The sequence below is a fragment of the Salminus brasiliensis genome, chromosome 23 (assembly GCF_030463535.1).
Source record: "Salminus brasiliensis chromosome 23, fSalBra1.hap2, whole genome shotgun sequence".
Lineage (NCBI taxonomy): Eukaryota > Metazoa > Chordata > Actinopteri > Characiformes > Bryconidae > Salminus > Salminus brasiliensis.
The window spans coordinates 623,496-648,495 of NC_132900.1; the positions used below are offsets into that span (position 1 = coordinate 623,496).

At 40.7% G+C, this 25,000-nt stretch overlaps 1 protein-coding gene across 2 annotated transcripts in view; it reads right to left on the reverse strand.

Moving 5' to 3' along the window:
- vav3b (vav 3 guanine nucleotide exchange factor b) overlaps positions 1 to 25,000 on the reverse strand; it is a 57,292-nt gene that overhangs the window by 28,491 nt on the left and 3,801 nt on the right. The window contains exons 2-11 of one of the 2 annotated variants that reach the window (XM_072668982.1): positions 22,189 to 22,305; positions 10,853 to 10,911; positions 10,608 to 10,673; positions 9,140 to 9,239; positions 8,618 to 8,710; positions 7,377 to 7,445; positions 7,198 to 7,301; positions 6,825 to 6,924; positions 6,142 to 6,237; positions 622 to 690 (exon numbers count right to left, since the gene is read on the reverse strand). In XM_072668982.1, coding sequence (XP_072525083.1) covers positions 622 to 690; positions 6,142 to 6,237; positions 6,825 to 6,924; positions 7,198 to 7,301; positions 7,377 to 7,445; positions 8,618 to 8,710; positions 9,140 to 9,239; positions 10,608 to 10,673; positions 10,853 to 10,911; positions 22,189 to 22,305 — 873 coding nt within the window. Of the gene's footprint in view, positions 1 to 621; positions 691 to 6,141; positions 6,238 to 6,824; positions 6,925 to 7,197; positions 7,302 to 7,376; positions 7,446 to 8,617; positions 8,714 to 9,139; positions 9,240 to 10,607; positions 10,674 to 10,852; positions 10,912 to 22,188; positions 22,306 to 25,000 lie in introns of both variants that reach the window. The other variant, XM_072668981.1, reaches the window with a different exon arrangement.

Consider the following 25,000-nt stretch of genomic DNA (forward strand, 5'->3'; position numbering starts at 1 on the left):
TTCCCTTTGCTGCAGTAAGAGCCTCTACTCTTCTGCAAAGGCCTTACACTGGATTTCCGAACATTGCTATGAGGATTTGATGGCATTCAGCCATGAGAATTAGTGAGGTCAGGTACTGATAATGGATGATTATGGATTATGGATCAGAAAGTCACTCTCAGACTTATCACAGAGGTATTGGCTGGAGCTCCAGCACTCCACTGCTCGACAGCCAGGTGCTGCAGGGCTTTATACCCCTCTATCTACCGCAGGACACTGGGCATGGTGACTTTAAGGCCTGTGTGTGGCAGCTGCAGAGCGTCCCGTTATATTGGCAATGCTTTTCTATGGAGATTAAACCAGCGGTGCCTGTGTCAGTAATGGGTGCACTGTAAAGTAGCTGAACTTACTCATTTAAAGGAGTGTCTGGATACTTTTGGATGTATCGTGTAGTTTCTCTTAAAAACTCTAGACAAGACTCCAGGAAAGCTCTCGCGATTAGTTGACTACCTTTAACAGTCATTTACACCAATGAACTGAACAGAGCAGAGTCAATGAGCAGCACCTAATTTACAGTATTGCTTCATTACTGCTGAGAAGAAAGATTCATAACTGCTCCTACAGATGTATGTTCATGCTCACCCTCATAGCGTCCAGCGCCAGTCGCAGGTTGTCCTTCTCTGAGGAGTCGTGAGAGTGTTTCACCAACTCCTGTAGGGAACAAAAGAGGGGGGAGAGTCCAGCAGCTGTGACTGCAGATTACACTCCATACGCTCGTAAAGAAACATACGACAGGGTGCTAAAGGGTTCACCAAAGAACCTACAGAATCTTCGTTACATATCTCCTTCATAAAAGCCGTTCATCTACGGCATCATTTACAGAAGCCTTCGTAGCAGCTGTATTTTTGAGAGGAGGACACACTGTGGGCTCAAGTATGGACAGTATTCAAGAAGCAATCTTCAGACTCCAAACCTCCTTCAGACTTCTTAACTGCTGATTATTTTAGCATGAGCTGCACACAGATCTTTTCCAGGTCTGCTGAACTGCTTTCCCTGCAGTACAGAGGGACGCCACGCTGCTGTCAGAGCTCAGAGCGACATCAGGAGATGGAGATTTGGGAGGAGGCAGATGGGAGGAGGAACGTCTGTCAAACCACAGTGAAAGAGCGACAGAACGAGCGAACTGCAGGCCAAGTTTCCACCAAACGACTCACAGAGCGATCAGCTTGGAGAGCAAAGCTGGAATCGCTGATGAGAGGAAGGAATTTTCCACAATTACACCGAACACTTTCAAGAGGACTGCCATAAAAACTCAGACAGGCTTTATGAGCTGAAACACACACATTAGGTTTTATCTGCTAACATGCTCCAGCCCCCAGCTCGCCACAGAGCTCTGAGATCTGCCCGAGCCGCTAACCCTGCCATGATGATCAACTACTGCCTGCAGAGTTTAGAGAGAGACAAAACAAACAATACAGGACTCCCGGCAGAGTTAGAGTATAGAATACAGTTCGAGTATAGAGTACTGTTAGAGTATAGAGTACAGTTAGAGTATAGAGTACAGTTAGAGTATAGAGTATAGAGTACAGTTAGAGTATAGAGTACAGTTTGAGTATAGAGTACTGTTAGAGTATAGAGTACAGTTAGAGTATAGAGTATAGAGTACAGTTAGAGTATAGAGTACTGTTAGAGTACAGAGTATAGAGTACTGTTAGAGTATAGAGTACAGTTAGAGTATAGAGTACAGTTTGAGTATAGAGTACAGTTAGAGTATAGAGTACTGTTAGAGTATAGAGTACTGTTAGAGTATACAGTATAGAGTACAGTTAGAGTATAGAGTACAGTTAGAGTATAGAGTACTGTTAGAGTATAGAGTACTGTTAGAGTATAGAGTATAGAGTACTGTTAGAGTATAGAGTACAATTAGAGTATAGAGTACTGTTAGAGTATAGAGTATAGAGTACAGTTAGAGTATAAAGTACAGTTAGAGTATAGAGTACAGTTAGAGTATAGAGTATAGAGTACAGTTAGAGTATAGAGTACAGTTAGAGTATAGAGTACTGTTAGAGTATAGAGTATAGAGTACAGTTAGAGTATAGAGTACTGTTAGAGTATAGAGTACAGTTAGAGTATAGAGTATAGAGTACAGTAAGAGTATAGAGTACTGTTAGAGTATAGAGTATAGATTACAGTTAGAGTATAGAGTATAGAGTACTGTTAGAGTATAGAGTATAGAGTACAGTTGGAGTATAGAGTATAGAGTACAGTTAGAGTATAGAGTATAGAGTACTGTTAGAGTATAGAGTACTGTTAGAGTATAGAAAATAGAGTACAGTTAGAGTATAGAGTACTGTTACAGTATAGAGTACAGTTAGAGTATAGAGTATAGAGTACAGTTTGAGTATAGAGTACAGTTAGAGTATAGAGTACAGTTAGAGTATAGAGTACTGTTAGAGTATAGAGTATAGAGTACAGTTAGAGTATAGAGTACTGTTAGAGTATAGAGTACAGTTAGAGTATAGAGTATAGAGTACAGTTAGAGTATAGAGTATAGAGTACAGTAAGAGTATAGAGTACTGTTAGAGTATAGAGTATAGATTACAGTTAGAGTATAGAGTATAGAGTACTGTTAGAGTATAGAGTATAGAGTACAGTTGGAGTATAGAGTATAGAGTACAGTTAGAGTATAGAGTACTGTTAGAGTATAGAGTACTGTTACAGTATAGAGTACAGTTAGAGTATAGAGTATAGAGTACAGTTTGAGTATAGAGTACAGTTAGAGTATAGAGTACAGTTAGAGTATAGAGTACTGTTAGAGTATAGAGTATAGAGTACAGTTAGAGTATAGAGTACAGTTAGAGTATAGAGTACTGTTAGAGTATAGAGTATAGAGTACAGTTAGAGTATAGAGTACAGTTAGAGTATAGAGTATAGAGTACAGTTAGAGTATAGAGTACTGTTAGAGTATAGAGTACAGTTAGAGTATAGAGTACAGTTAGAGTATAGAGTATAGAGTACAGTTAGAGTATAGAGTACTGTTAGAGTATAGAGTACAGTTAGAGTATAGAGTATAGAGTACAGTAAGAGTATAGAGTACTGTTAGAGTATAGAGTATAGAGTACAGTTAGAGTATAGAGTATAGAGTACTGTTAGAGTATAGAGTATAGAGTACAGTTAGAGTATAGAGTACAGTTAGAGTATAGAGTATGGAGTACTGTTAGAGTATAGAGTACTGTTAGAGTATAGAGTACAGTTAGTGTATAGAGTACAGTTAGAGTATAGAGTATAGAGTACTGTTAGAGTATAGAGTACTGTTAGAGTATAGAGTACAGTTAGAGTATAGAGTACAGTTAGTGTATAGTGTATAGAGTACAGTTAGAGTATAGAGTATAGAGTACAGTTTGAGTATAGAGTACTGTTAGAGTATAGAGTACAGTTTGAGTATAGAGTACAGTTTGAGTATAGAGTACAGTTAGAGTATAGAGTATAGAGTACAGTTTGAGTATAGAGTACTGTTAGAGTATAGAGTACAGTTAGAGTATAGAGTATAGAGTATAGTTTGAGTATAGAGTACTGTTAGAGTATAGAGTACAGTTAGTGTATAGAGTACAGTGAAGACGAACAGCTACACACACACCACAAAACACACTCCACAGCTGTGTAGCATCTGTTACCTAGAACCAAGATTGCACTAAGGTCCAAAGTTCTGTGTTCTATTGCCACAATCAACAGCTGGTCAGTGTAAACACGGCCGTAAGTCCCATCATGTTCAGGAATTTGAAATGATGCTCTATGAAGACAGTTAGAATAGTAAACCCTGATAAACCAAACGGACACAATCCTCCTCTGCATCAGGACCATACCTGTGTGTGTGTGTGTGTGTGTGTGTGTGTGTGTGTGTGTGTGTGTGTGTGTAGGCTACAGTATGCCCTTGTTGGTGATGGATTGTGGGGGTAATGCAAAACAGGAGCTAAGGGAGATTGCCTGTCACCAAATAACGCAACATAAGGATGTGTGAGATTTAGGGGTTTGTCCTTGGCAAAGTGCCAGCAAACACACTATTTCCAGCGTTTTTCACACACACACACACACACACACACACACATACACACACACACGTACACACACACACACACACACACACACACACACATACACACACACACGTACACACACACACACACACACACACGTACATATCTGTACTTCTGACTGCTAGAACACTATAAATGTCAGTATGGTTCTTCAGCTATGACACCGATCTGCTTCAACCATAGACTGTTTATACACTCACTGGCCACTTTATTAGAAACACCTACCTTGTGCATCCACTCACTGGCCACTTTATTAGAAACTGCAACCCTGTCCTTCCACGTGGTGGCCACTTTATTAGGAACACCTTTATTATCAGTTTCCAAATGACTGTAATAGCCCACACTGTTTGTGGTTGCCAGATCTTTGAGAATGGGACAACGCCAGTGAGAGTGCAGATGATGGTAACGCTTCTGTCACAAAGTTGGCAGCCAAGACAAAGACAGTGTGTGTGTGTGTGCGTGTGTGTGTGTGTGTGTGTGTGCGTGTGTGTGTGTGTGTGTGTGTGTGTGTGTGTGCGTGTAAAGATCATCTGCCCTCCATCATCCCGTCACCCAGCATCTGCTCTAGTGTTAGGTTCCTGTGACATCTGTTTTCAGTCACTCTGAACTGCATGATTAAGGGTAAACACTGCTGCTGCCTCCAACTGCACCAACGATTTAACCCTTTAAACCTTATCATGCACTATACGGACAAATGTATTGGGACACCTACATGTTCTATTTACAGGAGGTGTTATAGCATCCCATTCTAAATCCACAGGCATTATTATAGAGCTGGTCCCCCTCTGCAGCTCTACCAGCAGCAGCAGCAGGTCTGGAGCTCTGCTGCAGTTACTGAGTCAGTTGGAGGCTTTTCTGCACTCTGCTCTGAGCTCAGCACTCGGCCCTGACCCCGCTCTGTAACTTTACGTGGTCTGACAGACACTCGGTGGCTGAGCTGCTCTCTGTGAGCTGTTCCTCCTAAACTCTTCCACTGTTCAATAATAACACCACTCACAGCTGATGGAGGAAGATCTAGGAGGGAGGAGATTTCACCAGCTGACTTGTTGTTGTTGGTGCAGCGGTGTCTCCTATTACATACAGAACCACGCTGGAGTTCAGTGAGCTCTTCAGAACCTCCCGTTCTTTCACTGATGTGTGGAGGAAAGACAGACTGCAGGACTAGAGGCTGGAGTTTATACACCTGTGGTGATGGGACTGAATCACACATCTAAATATAATGGTTGAGAGATGTGTCCCAATACTTTTGTGCATTTCTGGTGTTCTGAAAAACATTAATGTGATAATTGAATAATAGATTACTTTAAATTAATATAAAATTATATATAAACAATGATGCTATTATTTAATCAATCTATACTACTATTAATTATAATCAAAGAAAATTGTATTAAAAAGAAAATTACATACATGTTTTGTGCCCCCTGGTGGATTATACATGCCTTGCATGTATACATACAGATTATTAAGTTTGAATTTTATTTGGTTTAAATGATGTTTTCAAATTTGAAGGCACTCAGAATATAAGGGTTAAACAGTTTTGTGTTCTGTATGATTTAGTTCATTTAGCCTGCTGGTCTGAATAAGCAGCAATTATTTAAAAACACAGTCTGATACAAACGGAGCTTCTTAGGCCTCCAGGCTGTTTTCAGTAAGAACACAATTAAAGAAAATACAGGCTCTGTCGCCCTCTAGAGGCAATCATGGAAAAGTGCCGCCTGTTGCTGTTAGGTGTGCAGTTTTTATCAAAGCAGCATCAGTATGAGATCAGTCTGGAGAAACACGTCACTGATATGAAGCTCCTCTTCTATCAGTAGAGGCTTTCATTTAGGAAAGAAACCCACAGGGGGCGCTCACCACATCCTCAGGGTGGCAGAAAGAACGTCAATACGACCACCACACTGATACTGTGTGTGTGTGTGTGTGTGTGTACATGTAAGAGTGTGTGTATTTGTTTGTGCATACATTCACACACACATGACTGTATCCATGTATATGTCTATACGAGTGTGTGTCATGTACATGCATGAGTACCATGTATGTGTTTGTGTGTGTGTGTGTGTGGTACCTGCAGTAGTAGAGGGTACTTTAGGACTCTCTGCATAGGAACCACCAGCAGATCCCTCAGGGTAAACTTCCCGTTATTGGCCCTTTTTGAACATTCCTGCAACACATGCACACACACACACACACACACACACACACACACAGACACACACACACACACACACACACAGAGCTGCACATTAATTTTATATGAGCTATAACATGAACACAGACATTTTACATGTTTGAGTTGTATTTTCTGCTGAAAGTGTTTTAAGATACTGGCAGATTATTTAAATGATATTAATTAAGTAAGGTCTAATCTAGTAAAATAATCTGCCTATGGAAAAAAACATTAATTGACTGATTTTGTTTGTTTTCATTTGGTTTTCTTCAGTTTTACAAGACTTGTGTTGTTCCTTTTGGTTTTCTTGGGTTTCTAAGACTGTTGTTGAGTTATTGGAGGTGTTAGTTGGGTTTTATTGGGTTTAGTTAAGACTGTTGTTGAGTTATTGGAGGTGTTAGTTGGGTTTTATTGGGTTTAGTTAAGACTGTTGTTGAGTTATTGGAGGTGTTAGTTGGGTTTTATTGGGTTTTATTGGGTTTAGTTAAGACTGTTGTTGAGATTTTTTGGGGGGTTCATCAAGTTAAATAAGACCGGTTAAGCTTTCCTGAGTTTTGTTGGGTTTCGTATCCCCACCATACCTCTAACTTGAGCCGTATGGCCTCTTTGTCCTTGCACAGGAAGTCCAACATAGCAATGGCTGTTTCTACCTGACTGCAGTAGATTCCATAAATCAGAAGTCTGGAACAGAGCACACCAGAGAACAGCAGTGTATTATTATTTTAATACAGAACACAGCATATCTGAACACGTTTAAAACATAGGCTCATCCAACAGTGCTCAGAACCCGGGAGCAACATAACTCGTCTCCTATTTGCATTCTGTCATTTGAACTTCTGTAAATTTACACTGTATCTAAACTGAGCTACCAGCAGATAGCAGAAATCCTCCCCAGGTCAGTTCCAACAGTGGCTTTCTGGACCTGGAATTTCCACTCCTGCAGCTAACACATACCTGTCCTTGTAGGCGATGAAGACCTGGTGGAGGTTTGAAGCATTTCTATGCTGGATGGAGTCTTGAAGATCTGCCATAAGGCTTTTGTGCACTTTCACCAGATCCTGCAGAGGGAGGTTCCAGATTAGAGCAGGTATAAAACTCCAGAAATGACCTGAAGCGGTGAAGCTTCCACTCACCGGTATGTTGAGGAACACTTTGTTGATCTCTGCTGTAGACATGAAGTTCTTCAGAGGAATCAAGAAGAACTGCAGAAGGAGAAAGAAACACAGTGCACATCTTAACTCAGAAGTGTGAAATGTACTGAAATTTAAATGTTATATTAATATAAATGGTATTATTTTAGGTAATAAATAGATGTCCATTAGTTTAGTGAGGGTAAAGCAGCTGTATGATAATGATTTTGGTTTATTCAGCTTCAGTTTAATCCCCCAGATAAACACAGAGAAAACGTCCCTCAGAGCTACAATATGGTCCTTACAGGAGCAGCTCAGCTAAACATCTGATGAACATGATGGATCTCTGACCCCAGAGATCCGGTCAGTCAGTCAAGACATGTTTGGTGTCTGACGTGTGCTGATCTGTGTTTTACAATGCTAGGCTAACGTTGCTAACAAACACTGCATTCATGTGCATCAAAAAATTGTCTTTGTCAATTGCTCTGTATTCAGGGTTTTTAGTAAATCAGTATACGCATCTATCATCCTCATACACATCCTCCACTCTGTGCTGAGGTAAAGGTGGTTCCGGTTCCTCCAGCGTTCCTCAGCTCTGTGGTTCTGGTTCTGTTTGGGTTTATAGACTAAAGGAAGTTCCACCATCTCCTAAACCTCATCCATCTACCAGCTGATGAAGATCTGGAGGAGCTCTGAGAGACGCGCTGAGAGACAGATGATGGGTGACTGTGTCCAGTGTTTGTTAGCAACATTAGCCAAACATCTCCCACTGTAAACTAAAGAAGCGTAACCGTCTCTACTGTTCAGAGAAGAAGGCTTTCTAGGAGCATTGTTGTGAGTATTTGATTGCATTCAGCAACAAGAGTGTTAGTGAGGTCAGGATGTTGGATGATGATCACCACCCCACCTCATCATCCCCAACTCATACTAAAAGTACTGGATGGAGCTTCTCTACCATCATTCCAGAGAACACAGTTCCTCCACTGCTCCACAGCTCCTCAATGCTGGGGGGCTTTATACCCCTCTAGCCCACGCCTGACATTAGGCAGCATGGAGCCAATAGGGTCATGATGTTGACCTGCTCCAGAGAGTCCTATTCTATTGGCAGTACTTCTCCACAGGGACTAGACAAGCTGTGTGTCAGCAATGGTTGCATCTTAAATGAGCTGAATGCACTCATGAGAAGATGTCCGCAAACATTTGGACACATAGCAGTGTAAAGAAACAGAGGGTGAGTTCCTCACTTTCTCGATGGACTCCAGGGTCTCTGTGTACTTCTCTTCAGTCTGTTTAATCTCAGACAGACAGCAGATCCTAATGTCCACTTCAGCCTGCTTCTGCTGATACACACACACACACACACACACACAAATACATACACGTGATCATCATTGATGGGACAGTGGTGTATAAGTGGTTACAGCTCTGGGTTATTGATCACAATGTTGTGGATTTGATATCCAGGTCCAATAAGCTGCCACTGTTTGGCCTTTGAGCAAGTCCCTTAACCCTCTCTGCTCCAGGGGGCGCTGTAGCAGGTCTGACCCTGGTTCTCTAAGATGGAATTGTCCTGTATAAATATATATGAACCATTAGATAACAGGTTTCTACAGGAGCAGGGATATACACTGGTCCAGTGGGGTCAAGGCCCAGGGGTCATTAACTGCCAGGGGACTGGGAGGGGGGACTGGGACCACTCAAACACTGCATATGTGTGTGTGTGTGTGTGTGTGTGTGTGTGTGTCTAATAAGTCACCAGTGTGTACCGTTTGCGCTGCAGCATCTGTCCGCATCAGATCCTCATAAATCTCTCCTCCCTCTACATCACTGTACACAGGATCATACACATCCTCCAGCGCCTGCTCACTACACACACACACACACACACACACACACACACACACACACACACACACATATTTATGTTTAAAACCAGGGGGTGGGTGGGGCTAAAAAGCTGTAGGCTGAATGGGTGGAGCTAAACCGCTGTAGGCTGAATAGGTGGAGCTAAACTGCTATAGGCTATATGGGTGGGGCTAAACTGGTGTAGGCTGAATAGGTGGAGCCGAACTGCTATAGGCTGCATGGGTGGGGCTAAACTGTTGTAGGCTAAATGGGTGGAGCTAAACTGATGTAGGCTGAATGGGTGGAGCTAAACTGTTGTAGGCTGAATGGGTGGAGCTAAACTGATGTAGGCTGAATGGGTGGAGCTAAACTGCTGTAGGCTGAATGGGTGGAGCTAAACTGGTGTAAGTGTTTGGTCTCATGCAGCGCTACAGTCTGCTTCAGTCTTACTGCAGAAACCACAGACTGCTGCTCCTCAGCTTCTACATGTATTGATCTATTGTTCTGGATCAAACTGAGAATTGCTGTGGTCAGTGTGTGTGTGTGTGTGTGTGTGTGTGTGTACCTGAGAATCGAAACTTCACCCAGGCCTCACACGCTCACACACTCACTTAAAGCTCATCCCACGTCTGTCCTCAGCTGACTGACACTAACACCTTGTGTGGGTTTATTAGCCTATCATGAACATCAGCAGTACAGCTGAGTTTCTACGGTAAGTGAGAAAGGGCAGAGGGAGTTTACAGAAACCCGTGGGCGACTTTAACCCCCAACAGGGACTTTCCGATGCCAATTTCCTTTGTCCTGCAGGACCCAGGGGACCGTGATAGTCCTGTGCTTCATTGGCCAGCCAACTCTCCAGACCTGGACCCAATATAGAATCTATAGAGTAGTGCCAAGAGCAAGATCAGAAACTACCGACCCAGGACCAGGAATACAGACCAGCTGAAGGCCACCAGCACAGCAACCTGGGCTTCAGTAACATCTCAGCAGTGCCACGAGCTGATTGGCTCCATGCCACGCTGCACAGAGGCAGTAATTAGGAGCTCCAACCAGGCACTGAGTTTATAAATGAACAAACTTCATACATCAGAAGGTGATCATTTCTGTTTGATCTCATTAAATATTATAATAATTTAAGATTCTGGATTTCTGGACTTGAAAACATACTGATCAGAAAATTAAAATTAAAACAATAAATGCCTTTACATGTAACAAAAATAAAATGTTGACATTTTAAATTCAAATAATAAATATATTATATATAAATAATACACTTTATGAATTCCCACATGATTTCTCTTATATTAATGTCTCACACAAATCAATCCTCTATTGTTTCGTGTGGACATCAGTTCAACCCCCCCTAATATTTAACCCCGGTTGACTCACTCTATCAGGTCAGCCAGGTGGATGTAGATGTCTTCGTTCTCCACACTCTCCTCCCTGGGGAAAGGTCTGAGTTCCACACACACAAACACTAACTTCAGTCGTTTTACTGCGTTTTAATGTCAGACTTTAGTTTAGAAGCTCATTTAAGCAATCATTTAAGTCTCCAAATAGATCTATAAGTTGCTGTGGTTCTACAGAGAACCCGTGAAGAACCCTTTTAAAGAGAGTACCGAGTGCAAACTCACCGTATTCCTGACTGCAGTGCTATAGAGGTGTGAGAGAGTTTGGACAGAGTGTCGATCACCTACAACAACAAATATAGCAAAAACTGATTAAACACAATTTCACAAGAAAAGTTCATCATAAAATTCCCTCTTAAAATCTCAATTTTCAGAAATTCCTAATTTCATGCATAAATATCTAAAAATACAGTCATACGCAATATCTTGAGCATACAGACCTTTTAATACACAGTTGCTGTTTATTTACTGAATGTAACAGACAGGAGGAAAATGTGTTACTGCATTTCTCTAATCTGGTAAATGTAGTAAATAAATAGAAAATTGCACTAAATGATGCAGAAAACGTCATATTTATGTTTCTAGTAGAGAATTAGTTTATTCACAATTATTTAGACTTTTTAACATAAACAACACTTGAATATGCGAATGTAAACATAAAATAACTATGAATTATATATTGTGAAACAGAATATAATAGAGATTTAAACAGTGTAAATTAAAATGTATATAAATTATTTATCAGTTATATATAAATAATATGATACTTCAAATCAAATCAAATTTCGGTAAATTTGGGACCCATCCTCCTCTGACCAGAACTATTTATTATTTTTATTTTTATTTATTGTTTTTTACGAACCACCAAGACTGTTCTACTGCTCAGGTCTGCTGATATAGCCAGTAGTAGGGATGGTGAGAATGATGAATGTAATGATGATATTATTATTATTATTATTATTATTATTATTATTATTAAACCCACAATCACAATAACTGGTCAGAGGCAGGTAGCCTTAGCTGGAGGGTAAGATTTAGCAAGGTCTTTTAAAGTGACTTGCAACATACAGTCAATTAATGAATGAACTGATTTAATTACAATATCAGTAATCATATCAGGACTCTTTAAAAGCAGGTTCCAATATTAATAAATATTTTTTTAAAAAGCTGCAGTCTTAGTGTGATGGTTCTAAAATGCCAGTTTTAACCTGCAAACTTTCACACACCGCATTTTCTCTCTACAGGAAGTGGTCTTACTATTCCAGGCTCAACCAGTTTCTCAGAAGTGTGTGTGTGTGTGTGTGTGTGTGTGTGTGTAGTGTGTCTCACATGTGTGAATGTCTAGATGAAATGATTCTGGTTTGTGTTGCAACCTCAAAACACCTGTTTCACAAACCATATTTCTCTTAAATCTTCAGTCGCTTCACCACAAAATAGCCGTAAACACCGAACACTGCAGCCTCGCACCCTTACATTCCCATACACACCATTACTGCTATAATCATTACTGCTATAATCATTACTACTATAATCATTACTGCTATAATCATTACTGCTATAATCATTACTACTATAATCATTACTGCTATAATCATTACTACTATAATCATTACTGCTATAATCATTACTGCTATAATCATTACTACTATAATCATTACTGCTATAATCATTACTACTATAATCATTACTGCTATAATCATTACTGCTATAATCATTACTACTATAATCATTACTGCTATAATCATTACTGCCATAATCATTACTGCTATAATCATTACTGCTATAATCATTACTACTATAATCATTACTGCCATAATCATTACTGCTATAATCATTACTGCTATAATCATTACTGCTATAATCATTACTACTATAATCATTACTACTATAATCATTACTGCTATAATCATTACTACTATAATCATTACTGCTATAATCATTACTGCTATAATCATTACTACTATAATCATTACTGCTATAATCATTACTGCTATAATCATTACTACTATAATCATTACTACTATAATCACTACTGCTATAATCATTACTACTATAATCATTACTACTATAATCATTACTGCTATAATCATTACTGCCATAATCATTACTGCTATAATCATTACTGCCATAATCATTACTGCTATAATCATTACTACTATAATCACTACTGCCATAATCATTACTGCTATAATCATTACTGCCATAATCATTACTGCTATAATCATTACTGCTATAATCACTACTGCTATAATCATTACTGCTATAATCATTACTACTATAATCATTACTACTATAATCATTACTGCTATAATCATTACTGCCATAATCATTACTACTATAATCATTACTACTATAATCATTACTACTATAATCATTACTGCTATAATCATTACTGCTATAATCATTACTACTATAATCATTACTACTATAATCACTACTGCTATAATCATTACTACTATAATCATTACTGCTATAATCATTACTACTATAATCACTACTGCTATAATCATTACTGCTATAATCATTACTACTATAATCATTACTACTATAATCACTACTGCTATAATCATTACTACTATAATCATTACTGCTATAATCATTACTACTATAATCATTACTGCTATAATCATTACTACTATAATCATTACTGCTATAATCATTACTGCTATAATCATTACTACTATAATCATTACTGCTATAATCATTACTGCTATAATCATTACTGCCATAATCATTACTGCTATAATCATTACTGCTATAATCATTACTACTATAATCATTACTACTATAATCACTACTGCTATAATCATTACTACTATAATCATTACTGCTATAATCATTACTACTATAATCACTACTGCTATAATCATTACTACTATAATCATTACTACTATAATCATTACTGCTATAATCATTACTGCCATAATCATTACTGCTATAATCATTACTACTATAATCATTACTGCTATAATCATTACTACTATAATCATTACTGCTATAATCATTACTGCCATAATCATTACTGCTATAATCATTACTGCTATAATCATTACTGCTTTTATTACTATTAATGATTGGACTTTGTTCTGTGCCCTAGTGACCACTACAGATTCCATTGCAACCACCCAGCACCATCCTAGAAACCACCTAGCAAGCAACCACTTGCAGCATCATAGTACCCTATAGCCCATAGTATGCCCATAGCAACCATACAGCAACACCATAGTGACCACTTAGCAACACTATAGAACTACCTGGAATTCTGTATTATTGTTGATTATTTTAAGATTCATCGACATAAAATGAGATTTTAAATTTAAAAATATTCTAAATTGTTCAATTAACAGAAGATCAAAAGAAGCAGTTAATCTCAGGTTGGAGAGAGTTTCCTGTCTCGTTTTATAGATCTAGACCTTCTATTCTGTTTGTTTGTTGTTTGTTTGTTTGTTTACTGTTGTTGGTTGTTTTGGATATTTTGAAACTGTGTCGGGTGAAGGTGTCGGGTCAGGACTGGTCAGGTCGGTAAGGTTTCCTCTGAAAGCTGGGCGGTCAGTGCCTCGGGCTCTGAGTTCTGTAAGTGAGGTCTGATCACACTGAATGAGCAGCAGGGAGAGAGTACAGGAGGAAGTACTGCAGCTCCTGAGCTTCAGGGACAGAGAGACTGAGAGTTTGGCCTTATGAGCCTGATCCGACTCGTAAACGCTCAGGCTGTACACTGGGTGGCGCCGTGGCTCCTTAAAGTGCTACGATTCTTTTCTGTTTCTCAGTAAAGTCTCTTAATGAGGTGAGATCTCAGCACCATCCATTAAACTCTACTTCAGGTGTTGTCTCTTCTCTCCGTCTGGATCTGCTGATGTTCTGCTGTGTTCTGCTGTGTTCTGCTGATGTTCTGCTGTGTTCTGCTGTGTTCTGCTCATGTTCTGCTGTGTTCTGCTGTGTTCTGCTGATGTTCTGCTGATGTTCTGCTGTGTTCTGCTGTGTTCTGCTGATGTTCTGCTGATGTTCTGCTGTGTTCTGCTGATGTTCTGCTGTGTTCTGCTGATGTTCTGCTGTGTTCTGCTGATGTTCTGCTGATGTTCTGCTATGTTCTGCTGTGTTCTGCTGATGTTCTGCTGTGTTCTTTTGATGTTCTGCTGATGTTATGCTGTGTTCCGCTCGGCTGTATGAGGTAAAGATAACGCATCAGGCCGTCCGAAAACTGTCCCACTCAGTCTTGCTCAGTCCCAACACCATAACAACCACCCAGCAACACCATGACTACAATCTAGCAACACCACACACAATTTCATAGCAACCACCTGGAATAATATAGCAACTGCATAGCAACCACCTAGAAACAACTCAGCAACCACCTGAGATTCCACAGGCACTGACTAGGAACCACCAAGCAAGACCATAGGAACACTGTAAAACCCATTTAGTAACAATTTAGAAACACCAAAGCAACCACCTAGCAACACCATAGCAACCACCTAGCAACCTCATAGCAACCACTTGGGATACCATAGCAACTACCTAGCAACCTCATAGCAACCACTTTGGATACCCTAGCAACTACCTAGCAACCTCATAGCAACCACCTGGAATACCATAGCAACCACCTAGCAATCACATGGCAACACCATAACAACCACCAAGCAACCTCATAGCAACCACTTAGGATACCACAGCAACTTCCTAGCAACTATATAGCAACCTTAAAGTAACCACCTGGAATACCATAGCAACTGTCTAGCAACTACATAGCAACCTCAAAGCAACCACTTTGGATACCATAGCAACTACCTAGCAACCTCATAGCAACCACCTAGCAATCACATGACAACACCATAACAACCACCAAGCAACCTCATAGCAACCACTTGGTATACTGTTGCAACAACCTTGCAAAAACAACTTAGTTTCTTGAGGAGAGTGCGTGATGACTTTAGCAACATGCTAATTATATATGTTAAAGCTTCCGTTGCGTGTTAGCTACATTAGCCTCATAGCCCCAGTGTTAAAGTTAAGAACCACCGAACCGGACTCGGCTGATCGACTACTTCGGCCGAGGTTAGGGTGAGAAGATTCTGTCGAATGCTGCGGTAAGAGCTCACACACTGGTGTTTGTCTATAATGCTCTGCTATAGGTTCTAACACACAGATCTTTGGAGGATTAGACCTGTGAGGTTCCTGTACGGCTCATAGGTGTGAATCCACACTCACACTCTCACACACTCCCACACACTCTCAGACACACACAGAGGGAACAGGATGTTGGTGTGTTGGTAATGCTCTGTGCATTGTTTCAAACTGCTGCCAGTTTAAGCCGCATAGCCTCTTCAGACGACCACAGTGGACACGCAGCTCCAGACTGCTGACGCTTCGAGCTTCATTAAAGAGCCATGGGTTCAACTTTCATTACATTTATTAGAAGGAGTGTCCAAAACCATTTGGACATATAGAGTACCTTCAGTAAATAAAATTACTCAGAAGATAAAAGTGTGAGGATAAGTAGTAGTAAATGAGGCAGTGGTGCTCAGCAGTTAGAGCTCCGGGCTATTGATGACAGGGCTGTGGGTTCGATACCCGGCGATACTCGGCAAGCTGTCACTGTTGGGCCCTTAAACAAGACCCTTCAGTGACAGATACGTTCACCTTTACCTTTTTCAGACATAAGTCCAGAACAGGCTCCATGATTAGGACTCCTGCAGTGGACGCTGGGTAGAACAAGCAGAGAAACGTGAGCACAGGCCCGGAGCGAGGTGAGCCGGCCAAGAGCAACTTCTGACTTTGGCTCACGTGGAGAAAGACGGGATTAATCTGTCTGGAGCTGAAGATAATCACTCCCAACATTTTTCCCATTTTCCGCTCCTCAGGACGGCCCCTGATGGCCTTCATCTGTTCCATTCAGTGTCCAAATACTTCCGCTCAGAGGCAATGGGATTGGACTAAAGTCGAGCAGTAGGGCATGTTCTCCACCCTTCACGTTTCTTACAGGACGAGAACTTAATATTCAGAATTACATGCTCAGTTTCCCAGTTATCCACATGTCCATCAGCAGCTCACTGCCAGGAGGAGATTACTGAGGAGGATTAAAGGAACCATGAGAACAGGCCGAGTGTCCAAAACTGGGACAAACCGCAGCGGCCCGAGAGGCGCTTTACTCAGAGACTCTTCGAGGACGCATCAGAACGCCCAATTTATTCACAATGACCCAAATATGAGAACCATCCTAAACTAAACGACCTCATGAGGTTCTCCAAACCTTTCTCAGCCTCAGTGACACAAGCTGATCTACACACCGCCATGAAAAGAGACTTTCCACCACACACTTGAAGCTAACACGGTTCTCTCTAGTACTGGAATAGAGGCAATTTGACAACAGTGGAACCCTTTTGGTGCTATTTAGAACCATTTTTGAACATATATCCTTAAAAAAAGGGGGTTCCTCAAGCAGTTCTTCAGCAAAGAAAAGGATGTAAGTAAAACGTTGACAGCGCAAAGAAATATCTGGATGCTTAAATGGATGCTTCGCCTGGTTAAAGGTTCTTCACCATCATGTAAACTCCATATATGGTTCTATATAGCATTAAAATGGTTCCATTATTCTTCAAAGAACACTTTTTGCTAAGAGGTTATTTTCCATTACATTTGAAGCAAACGCGGTTCTCTATAGTACTGAAATGGAGGATCTACGACAATACTGAAACCCTTTTTGGTGCTCATTTACATATATCCTAATAAAGAGGTTCCTCAAGCAGTTCTTCAGCAAAACGTTGACCCCTCAAAATATGCATCCATACCTCACTCTTCTTTACTTAGTGTTTTTTTACTTTAGTGTACTTTAGTGTACTTTAGTGTGTACATATATATATATATATATATATATATATATATATATATATATATATATATATTATTATACATCTCATTCTGTTTCTCTTCTCTATATTAATATTTATAATTGTAGGTGTAACTGCTTGTTTCTGCGGTGCATATGACAATAAACTCTTGAACTGAATTGAAATATTTGGATGCTTAAATGGTTCTTTGCCTGGTAAAAGGTTCTTCACTATCATAACAACTTCTTATATGGTTCTATATAGCATTTAAAATGGTTCCACTGAGTGTAGAGGTAATTTTCTATTATACATATGAAGCGAATATGATTCTATATAGTAGTAAGAAAGGGTTATTTGCATCATAACAATAGTAGAAGCCTGTTTGGTACCATAAAGAACCAATGTACAGGGTTCTTTAAATAACCCTCTACATTGTTTAAAACCTGATCAAAACATAACTTTAATTAAAAAAAACAAACAAACATTTGAAGAACCATTTGAACGATTCAGTGGTTCTTCATCTGCATAAATGATTCTTCTACCATTTCATAAAATTGTAGTAAAGAACCATATAAAAAGAACCCTGTTGGTAAGAGTTTAGAAGAGGTTTTCCAACATAAACTTCAAGCGAAAATGGTTCTGTTACTTGTAATAATCATAGAACCCTGGGAACTGGGAGATTTCGGGTTTTGGCTGAAGTGCCGTTTTAAGAGGTTGATCACTGTTAAAACCCTGCTTTAGAAAAAAACAGCTGGTCTCCAGTGAAACAAGTATGATATGTTTTTCTGGCCAGACTGAACCAGCTCTGATCAGCACGGAACCAAACTGAAGCTCCTGGTCATGTGTGGCGGTCAAATAAGGCCAGCGGGGCCTCTGTCCTGATTATTCTTTATATTATTTCAGGACATGCTCTGTAAGCCATGCTTCCTGAATTCTAGCTAGTTTCTGCATGACTGAGGATGTGTCTGAGGAAAGGGCCCAAACAAAAGCCACTTCTGCTCCCTCTGGGCATCCACAGCTCAACACACACACACTAAACTCTACCACAGCGCAAGCATTCATATCTACAGTGACAATCACACACTTAGACATCAACTCACAAATGGATTGTTCTTCATTTTGAAAAAGTTCCATTTTAGAGTAAGGCCTAAACACCCACACCACACTGTAGAACATCTACGCTCTCTCTAAACACCCTCACCACACTGTAGAACATCTACACTCTCTAAACACCCACACCACACTGTAGAACATCTACACTCTCTAAACACCCACACCACACTGTAGAACATCTACACTCTCTCTAAACACCCACACCACACTGTAGAACATCTACGCTCTCTCTAAACACCCACACCACACTGTAGAACATCTACACTCTCTCTAAACACCCACACCACACTGTAGAACATCTACACTCTCTCTAAACACCCACACCACACTGTAGAACATCTGCGCTCTCTCTAAACACCCACACCACACTGTAGAACATGTACACTCTCTCTAAACACCCACACCACACTGTAGAACATCTTCACTCTCTCTAAACACCCTCACCACACTGTAGAACATCTACACTATCTCTAAACACCCACACCACACTGTAGAACATCTACACTCTCTCTAAACACCCACACCACACTGTAGAACATCTGCGCTCTCTCTAAACACCCACACCACACTGTAGAACATGTACACTCTCTCTAAACACCCACACCACACTGTAGAACATCTTCACTCTCTCTAAACACCCTCACCACACTGTAGAACATCTACACTATCTCTAAACACCCACACCACACTGTAGAACATCTACACTCTCTCTAAACACCCACACCACACTGTAGAACATCTACACTCTCTAAACACCCACACCACACTGTAGAACATCTACGCTCTCTCTAAACACCCACACCACACTGTAGAACATCTTCACTCTCTCTAAACACCCTCACCACACTGTAGAACATCTACACTATCTCTAAACACCCACACCACACTGTAGAACATCTACACTCTCTCTAAACACCCACACCACACTGTAGAACATCTACACTCTCTAAACACCCACACCACACTGTAGAACATCTACGCTCTCTCTAAACACCCACACCACACTGTAGAACATCTACACTCTCTCTAAACACCCACACCACACTGTAGAACATCTACGCTCTCTCTAAACACCCACACCACACTGTAGAACATCTACACTCTCTCTAAACACCCACACCACACTGTAGAACATCTAGGCTCTCTCTAAACACCCACACCACACTGTAGAACATCTACACTCTCTCTAAACACCCTCACCACACTGTAGAACATCTACACTCTCTCTAAACACCCACACCACACTGTAGAACATCTACACTCTCTCTAAACACCCACACCACACTGTAGAACATCTACACTCTCTCTAAACACCCACACCACACTGTAAAACATCTACTCTCTATAAACACCCACACCACACTGTAGAACATCTACACTCTCTCTAAACACCCACACCACACTGTAGAACATCTACACTCTCTCTAAACACCCACACCACACTGTAGAACATCTACACTCTCTCTAAACACCCACACCACACTGTAGAACATCTACACTCTCCCTAAACACCCACACCACACTGTAGAACATCTACACTCTCTCTAAACACCCACACCACACTGTAGAACATCTACACTCTCCCTAAACACCCACACCACACTGTAGAACATCTACACTCTCTCTAAACACCCACACCACACTGTAGAACATCTACGCTCTCTCTAAACACCCACACCACACTGTAGAACATCTACGCTCTCTCTAAACACCCTCACCACACTGTAGAACATCTACGCTCTCTCTAAACACCCACACCACACTGTAGAACATCTACACTCTCTCTAAACACCCACACCACACTGTAGAACATCTACGCTCTCTCTAAACACCCACACCACACTGTAGAACATCTACACTCTCTCTAAACACCCACACCACACTGTAGAACATCTACACTCTCTCTAAACACCCACACCACACTGTAGAACATCTACGCTCTCTCTAAACACCCACACCACACTGTAGAACATCTACACTCTCTCTAAACACCCACACCACACTGTAGAACATCTACTCTCTACAAACACCCACACCACACTGTAGAACATCTACACTTTCTCTAAACACCCACACCACACTGTAGAACATCTACTCTCTCTCTAAACACCCTCACCACACTGTAGAACATCTACACTCTCTAAACACCCACACCACACTGTAGAACATTTACACTCTCTCTAAACACCCACACCACACTGTAGAACATCTACACTCTCTCTAAACACCCACACCACACTGTAGAACATCTACGCTCTCTCTAAACACCCACACCACACTGTAGAACATCTACACTCTCTCTAAACACCCACACCACACTGTAGAACATCTACGCTCTCTCTAAACACCCACACCACACTGTAGAACATCTACACTCTCTCTAAACACCCACACCACACTGTAGAACATCTACACTCTCTCTAAACACCCACACCACACTGTAGAACATCTACACTCTCTCTAAACAGTGTGAGATGTGAGGATACAGTTCAGGGCTGATGTTGGAGTGATTAGTGAACCGTATGTTGATGTGTCTTTTGTAGAGTATCGTTGCTTCAGTGGTGAAGTGTAAACGGCTGTGGGCGTTAGCGCTTTATCTGACCAGCTCCCTGACCCTCAGGCTGAGTTCCTGACCCACATTCACTCTCAGCATGGAGCTTGTTACTCCAGCACACTCGATCAATACACAGCACAACACAACTCATTATTTTAGTGATTACAGATACAGAACCTCCTGAAATACTCTACACCCATCAGACTGACACAGCAATTACTCCTGACCAGACACGGCTACTGTAGACATGTTTTTATACAAATTCAGGCCAATTTTCATTTTTTCAAAAAAGTTTAAAATAATTAAATCAGCTAAAAATCTGTTACAAAATTTGACACTTTTGCTTCCATAAAGAACCATGTTTGTAGTAGAGTTTTGTGAGTGTGAAGATCCTTTAAAAGCTTTAACAATTTATTAAATGATGTAAACATAGTAATTTAGCTAACGTAGGTTTTTAAAACATTTTACAAAAATGATTCTTTATAGAAAAACAAAGAGGTTCTCCTACAGCATTGCTCAAAGAACCCTTTGTATCCTCTTTATTTTATTAACATATTTCATTTTTAAGAGTGTAGCAGATTATCATTAATTGTGTGTAACATTTAAAAATGTTTTGTTTGTTGGTTTAATTTTTTTTTAATCAGGAACATTTTCTTTTATGCAATTATTTTTTCTCCCAGGCTGATTCTGCCAATAAACCCACCCGTTCATAAAACCCTCTAGCACTAGCATTGCTCCAACACGGGGAGGATAAGAACTACACACACGTCTCCTCTGATACATGTGGAGTCAGACTGCGCCTCTTTTCTAACTGCTCCACCACACCAGCTAACAGACAACTGGCCCGCAAAAACATCAGGGGAGAGAGAGCGTCATCAACCTCCCCGGAGAGAGCGCAGCCAACTGTGCTCTCTCAGACTCTGGCTGCTGATGGCAGGGTCATAGCAGTATTGATGATGGCAGTATTAAATATGTTCTATCAATAATACAGATGTAATTAAATACAATACATTACATTTCCCAGCCTTGTTTTTATTGAGTATTTATTGTAGATCTGAATTACTGATTACCTTCCCAAAGTCGCGTACGTCAAAGAGGTCGAAGGCTTCGAACAGTTCGCTCTTCTTCATCCCGAATGTATCGCAGCAGGCCGTCAGGAACGTCCTGATGTTCTTCAGACACAGGAACTGAAACAGTGATTTTACAAACATCAGTGGAGCTTCAGCTGCTGCAGTCCGGCTTAATCTGAGTCTGATTCCAATACTGTTCCATAAATCAGCCCAAATAAAAGTTACACGCTATTTCAAACGTTCCATTCATGATTCTAAACTTATTCATCATAATAATAAATTATACTGAATAATAACAGCTTATTTATAGCATCATATTTACACTATAGTTCTCATTACATTATTGAACTATTCTGTGTATTTTATTCATCATTTCTAACTGAATCAAAAAACTGCAACCAAATCATTTCCCAAAGAATCAGAACTGAATCATTTCACAAAGAATCAGAACGGAATCATTTTCTAAAGAATCAGAATATTTACATTTAAGGCATTTATCAGACTCTCTTCTCCAGAGCGACTTACAGAAGAGCTTCACTGTTTACTCAAGAATAACCTCAACTAGACTAAAAGATCCTCTAAGGTAGGAAGGTAACTGTGTGTGTGTGTGTGTGTGTGTGTGTGTGTGTGTGTGTGTGTGTGTTTGGTTTGTTGTTAAGTGTAGATATAGATCTGCACATAGATACATATCATAGATTTAATCACACTGTTTTATATAGTACTGAACACACACACACACACACACACACACATACAAATAGCCAAACATGAAAGCAAAATTAAACACAGAAGCAGAGAAAGCCAAGAGACGGCGCTGAACTAAATAAATAAAATTAAATTTAATGTAATTAAATGAAATAAAAAATGACCTGAATTGATTACAAATTAATGAGTAATTAAATGAAATTGATACTTTATGATATGTTCTGTCTCTGAGGGGAAATATGTTGGGGAGCTGTAAGCACAGAAAGCTGAGCATCACCTTGGTCTTTATACTGGAAATGAAACTGTGCCACTTTTCTTTGTGTTTGATCAGTCCAGCAGTCAGGCATGCGTGTGTGTGTGCGTGTGTGTGTGTGTGTGTGTGTGTGTGTGTGTGTGCGTGTGTGTGTGTGTGTTGTGGTGTTTGGGGAAGTGTTAAACACCAGCACTTTAGAGATGGTGAAATAACTGAGTGTTCACTTCCTCAAGACGTTCCGTCTGCCTGAATTTGAGAACTCTATATATACAGACATATATAACTATATATATATATATATGCACACACACTGGGGCAGCAATTCATACCTGTTCATAATTATGGATTCACAGGCAGAATTAAACACTCAACATAAAGCCCAGTTCAGAATTAGGCCACGCCCACTTTCAATTCAACTCCTGGATGCAGATACAGATCCTGGCCTTGTGTTAAAGTCCCGAACTCACTAGTATCCATATCTGCACTTGTTCTTTCCTCAGGCGGACAGGAGAGGGTTAGGTTTGCTTGTCTATGGTTGTGAGTAAATCTCCCACTGACAGCATCTCCTCATCAGACCACAGTCAACTCAGCTGACCTCAACTCAGACTCAATACATATTTAATTAATCACACAGAGCTGCAGTCGGATCCATGAACACCCTATAGACCCACCTGACCCGTCTGACCTGCCTGACCCGTCTGACCTGTCTGACCCGTCTGATCTGTGTGATCTGTGTGATCTGTCGGCTTCATGTCAGATTTCTACACTAATAAAAGTGTCATTAAAAAAAAAACATGTTAAATCAACACAGCTGCCGTCTGTAGGGTCAGTAGTTCAGGTGGAAACTGTGTTCATGTAACACATTTTATTTATTCACACACACACACACACACACACATTTTGTAAATTCTACTTTTCCAATGTTTTCAGGGCATTTCCGCGAATTAATCATAAAAACAAAAATGGACAGGACAGCAAATGAACTGAAGTGTGTGAGGAGTGATCTACAGTAGAGCAGCTCCAGAGTGAGAGGAGTGATCTACAGTAGAGCAGCTCCAGAGTGAGAGGAGTGATCTACAGTAAAGCAGCTCCAGAGTGAGAGGAGTGATCTACAGTAGAGCAGCTCCAGAGTGAGAGGAGTGATCTACAGTAGAGCAGCTCCAGAGTGAGAGGAGTGATCTGGGCTGAGGAGCTGAGGAGAAAGTCCTGACTGATCTACTCCAGTAAAGTAAAATATCAGCACTGAAAACGAAACTCAGGGAGGAAGAAGCCCTCAGTGAAGGCCCAGAGCTAAGGTTAGTGCTCATGCTGCCGAGTCTCTTATTTAAGCTGTAGCTCTTAAGCAGAAACATCTGCCGTGGTTGTCGGCTGAATCTACACCGACGTCCTTCAAAATAAGAGCGCACACTCCAGTTTATCCCCCGAGATCAAAACACGTCCCCCACGTGAGTCAGACAGCTCTACAACCGGAGGAATTTCAGCTTATCACCGAAACAGGACAAACAGAACATCAGCGGAGTCTGCTCTGACCCCGTCCAGCCTGGGCGGAGGCCGGGTTTCTGTCCTCTAACGAGCAGGCGGATCAAAGTTGTGATTTTATCAGAGCCTAGGGGATTCTAGGAAGGGCTGTTTGTGTCTGGGCCGCGGCCCCACCACTCATTAACGGGGTCTTATAGAGGCCTGTATCAACGCTAACTCAGGTCCCCCATACTGTACGCCTACGACAGTGAGAGTTCAGCCAGAAATCCAACGTACTCCAAATGTAGTCCAAAAACCATGAGCTAAATGTTCCTTCTTCATCTTTACACTGGAGCTAGTAGCTATAAGGCTAATGTAGCTTACATTAGTGATGGG